This window comes from Anneissia japonica, unplaced genomic scaffold (genome assembly GCF_011630105.1).
Source record: "Anneissia japonica isolate Jap-2015-1 unplaced genomic scaffold, ASM1163010v1 scaffold52808_len13297_cov127, whole genome shotgun sequence".
Taxonomy (NCBI): Eukaryota; Metazoa; Echinodermata; class Crinoidea; order Comatulida; family Comatulidae; genus Anneissia; species Anneissia japonica.
The window spans coordinates 4,608-8,501 of NW_022705940.1; the positions used below are offsets into that span (position 1 = coordinate 4,608).

A 3,894-nucleotide genomic window follows, 5' to 3' on the forward strand; every position below is an offset into this window, starting at 1 on the left:
TGTGCCTAACATGAAGGTAGTTAATATCAAAATAAATTATCCTTCGCCTAAAAAATGTTTGGTGGCCCTTCCTTTTAATATTTTGATTTTTTGTCTTTTTTTTAAACAATCCATATAAAGTTATACATTTTAATCAACTTGATATCTCGAAGCCCGCGCGTCAGTAGAGTTGTGTTATGTGGTGTATTGGTTACTCATCATTGCACTCTGCCATTATTGTTATCTGTAGCTAGCTGCGTGTTTTCCGTGCAGCAAAATAATCTATTCGCGCGCAACGCAAAACCGAAGGCAATGTAATTATTTGATGAGAGCAAATTTTTCTCGTGAGGTAGTTGAATACTGTAGATTATTTTTTCGGAATATAGAAATGCCAAATAAAGAGAGAAGAAGAAAAATAAAAGAAAAGGAACTCAGAGAAGACGCAAAACGATGCAGGACGCATCGGAAAATTAATAACAATTTGATCTTTAAATAAAGAGCTATTTATTTTTTTATTTTTTTATGTAAATATTAGGTAAGTTAAATTACCTTTAGTATTTAAAGCGTAGTTTCAGTATTAGTTATTGAGAAAAACGATGAAGAAAAACTAAGTTAAAGAAATATATTAAAATATAAAATTGAAAGGAAAACGATGAAGAAAAACTAAGTTAAAGAAATATATTAAAATATAAAATTGAAAGGGAAACGTTAAGAAATAAACGCATACAAAATGTTACTTTAAGTAATTATATGTTCCCTATATCATTGTTTATTTGTCAATACAGTATATACATTTATAACTTTATTTTTTTTTTAAATTAAAAGTGGGACGATCCCACGAAAAAGAAAAAAAAAAAACATTTTTTGTTAAATTCTTTAATCTGAAATGCTCACAGGCCCGTATTCAGGAGTTCCGCAATCCAATAGGCTGGTGGTATATTGAGTGAATATAGTCTGGTGTTGCCCAAAAACTACGGTACGTTTACAATTAGGCCTTTTTTGTCAGACTTGGTATTGAACTTAATGCACTAGAACGTAAAAACGTAAATTTTTCCCCTTTTGCGGCCCCCTAGCCCCAGCCTAGTTGTTTGCTTCACTCACAAATAACGCACCCCGCGACTTCTGAAAGCTTCGCTAAATTGCTTTGAGTTCAGCTTGCCCCCTGCGCTTTCGTTTCGACCCCACCTCCCTTAGATTTTTCACCGTACGCCCCTGTAGTACGGTACGTTATTCCGAACTAGTATTCGAGAAATATTTTGACCATTTGATGTAAGAATGTTGTAATTTTTATCATAGTGGATTGTAATTGTATATTATTTGTTATAAACGAAACAATAATTGTAGTGAAGACAACACAAAATAAATAACATAATAATAATAATAATAATAATAATAATAATAATAATAATAATAATAATAATAATAATAATAATAATAATAATAATAATAATAATAATTATTATTATTATTTTGATGATGATATGCTAATAATGTTAATTATAATTATAATGGTGTTGGTGATGATGATTACGATGATGGTGGTGGTGGTGATTATAATGATGATAATGATGGTTGATGATGATATGGTGGGGATGCTAATGACGATGGTTAATGATGATGAGGATGACTCCTTTAATTCTTCCTTATTGATAATCATTCCCCACACAGGCATCATCATTATCATTATCATCATCATCATCTTCAATCACCATCATTATCACTCTTACCATCATTATCATTAATCACCATCATTATCATCATCATGTACAAAAATGCTAAATTCAAGCGTCAAATGAAACAAATAAATGTTTAATCATGACTAAATTCTCTTATTGTATTTCCCAATACAACACAAATATATAAAAAAAAAGAACGAAAAATTTTCGCCGCATCACAATATCAAAACGAAGAAACAAACATCACAAAGCGAACTTGTTCTTTTGGTTTTTTTAATTGAATTTCCGTTTAATTAATATAAGTTCAATATATTGTTTTCGTAATTATCTGCTTTCCATCGTTCCTTTTGCAAATGTTTTATTTGATTAAAGAAAATAAGAATTCCAAAGCACATTTGTTACAGTAAACCTAGAGCTTGTTTTATGCCGACTAAATTCTTTATTCATATACATTAAACTAGGCTATTAAGATAGTAGGCATATATGTAATATTCAATCAGAAAGTTAAAATACTGTGCTGCAATACGAATAAGATATCGAAAATACAAAATCATGTTATTGCAGATTTGTTGGTCTTATATAATATTAAATATTTCAAGTCATATTTCATTTTATCGTGTATTAAATTAAAAAGCTGAAAACAAAATATTTTCTTTATTAATAGTAGCATATCGAACATACAAAATTATGTTATTGCATATTTGTATTCATGGGCTGGTCTTAATAATGTTAAATACTTCGAAGTTTGATTTATAAAAACAATATAATGCTTGTTTTAAAAACCCTGATTTCAACGCTATTCAAAGCATTTACTGTAACCAGGGGGAGGATCCAGGAAGCCATAGATATCATGCACCTCACCCCTCCCCCATCATCCAAAAAAAAAAATCGATTTAAATTCGATGTATCAATATGATAGTAAAATATTTCTAAACAAATATCTCGAACACAAGCAACCCCCATCCCCAGTGCTTTGCACTTCTCATGGCCTCTATCCAGATTTATCATGGATCCGTCCCTGGCTACCGACAGGTTTAAACAATAGATAGCATATTTTCTTAAAGATATTGATCATGTAACACCAGTCTATTAGCATAGAGCCTATCGTAATACTTCATATTTTTCGACGCTAGCCGGCGTGCCTCATCATCTGTTGCATCAAGTTCAACAAAATCATCAGTTTTTTTCGATTGCCGAAATCCAGAGCTCGACAAAAGACTGGTATAATAACCTAGACACCAACCAGCGAAACTCAGTGCATAGGAACAATGCCAGTTTATACTCCATATATTTGTTGGCTTCCATTTTAGCATCGATTTTCTAAACGGTATTCCTGTCTTGTGGCAGTATAATTGCATCATTGCTTCTGGGTTTTTCGCAAAGTCATCGGCGTCAATGACAATGGGAGTCTGCTGAAGATTGTCTCTTGCGTGTGTATATAGATCCCAAAGGTGTTTAAACAGCAAGGTATCTGGAAAGTGCGTTTCTATTCTATTTGAAAACCACCTGAGAAAAAGCGACTTCTTAATTACACGTTTCATAGAGTTAAAGACAGAATTTGGATTGCGAATTAAAATGGTATGAGTAAATCCTTTCGGTAAGGATCTATAGTCTCCGTCAAGAGCGTATGCAAAATCTTTGCCGAAAACTACGTTCTTACCCGGGTAATTTTTCTCGAGTTCATCCTTGACCCATTGGTAGGAGAAGTACGGAGCGAGTCGAATTGGAAAATGTGACGAGCACGGACCAAAGTGATGAACTGCGCAGTACATCTCATTGAAAACCTCAGCGTCTTCTGAAGTGAGGATAGAACGTTCGATTGCTGTTGACATGCATCTTGGTGCCGACCACATCATAACGCGGATTGGTTCCCTAGAATCAGCCATTTTATAATATACTAATGATATTTCAAAAGTTTGGAAAGGTCTCAAATTCAATTACAATTAATGATGCTGTTGGTGTTAAGGTTAGAATGTATACTACAAGAAATCTCAAGCAGGCATTTATAGGGGCTTAAATTAATCTGAGGTTTTATATTACGGAAATGGTGTTAAAAAACACCATTGTGCGTGTATGCTATCATTTTTCTGCTGCCCGTGACTATAATTTAGTAAATAACCACCCGTTAACAATGCTATACTATTGTAAACCATAAATACATCATCGTCGATCGTCATCATCGTGATCATGAATAAATTAATTAATCAATCGTTTCTACTAAAAATAATAATTATGCTGT

At 32.5% G+C, this 3,894-nt stretch overlaps 1 protein-coding gene across 1 annotated transcript; it reads right to left on the reverse strand.

Moving 5' to 3' along the window:
* Positions 1-1,911: 1,911 nt before the first annotated feature.
* LOC117105943 (branched-chain-amino-acid aminotransferase-like protein 1) lies at positions 1,912-3,627 on the reverse strand. Its single transcript, XM_033247249.1, has one exon. The coding sequence runs from the start codon at positions 3,539-3,541 to the stop codon at positions 2,714-2,716; it is 828 nt and encodes a 275-aa protein (XP_033103140.1). The 5' UTR covers positions 3,542-3,627; the 3' UTR covers positions 1,912-2,713.
* Positions 3,628-3,894: the final 267 nt, after the last annotated feature.

Bases quoted from the DNA above. Each gene is read 5' to 3' on its own strand.
- LOC117105943 (XM_033247249.1), bottom strand. From the start codon at position 3,541: ATGGCTGATTCTAGGGAACCAATCCGCGTTATGATGTGGTCGGCACCA.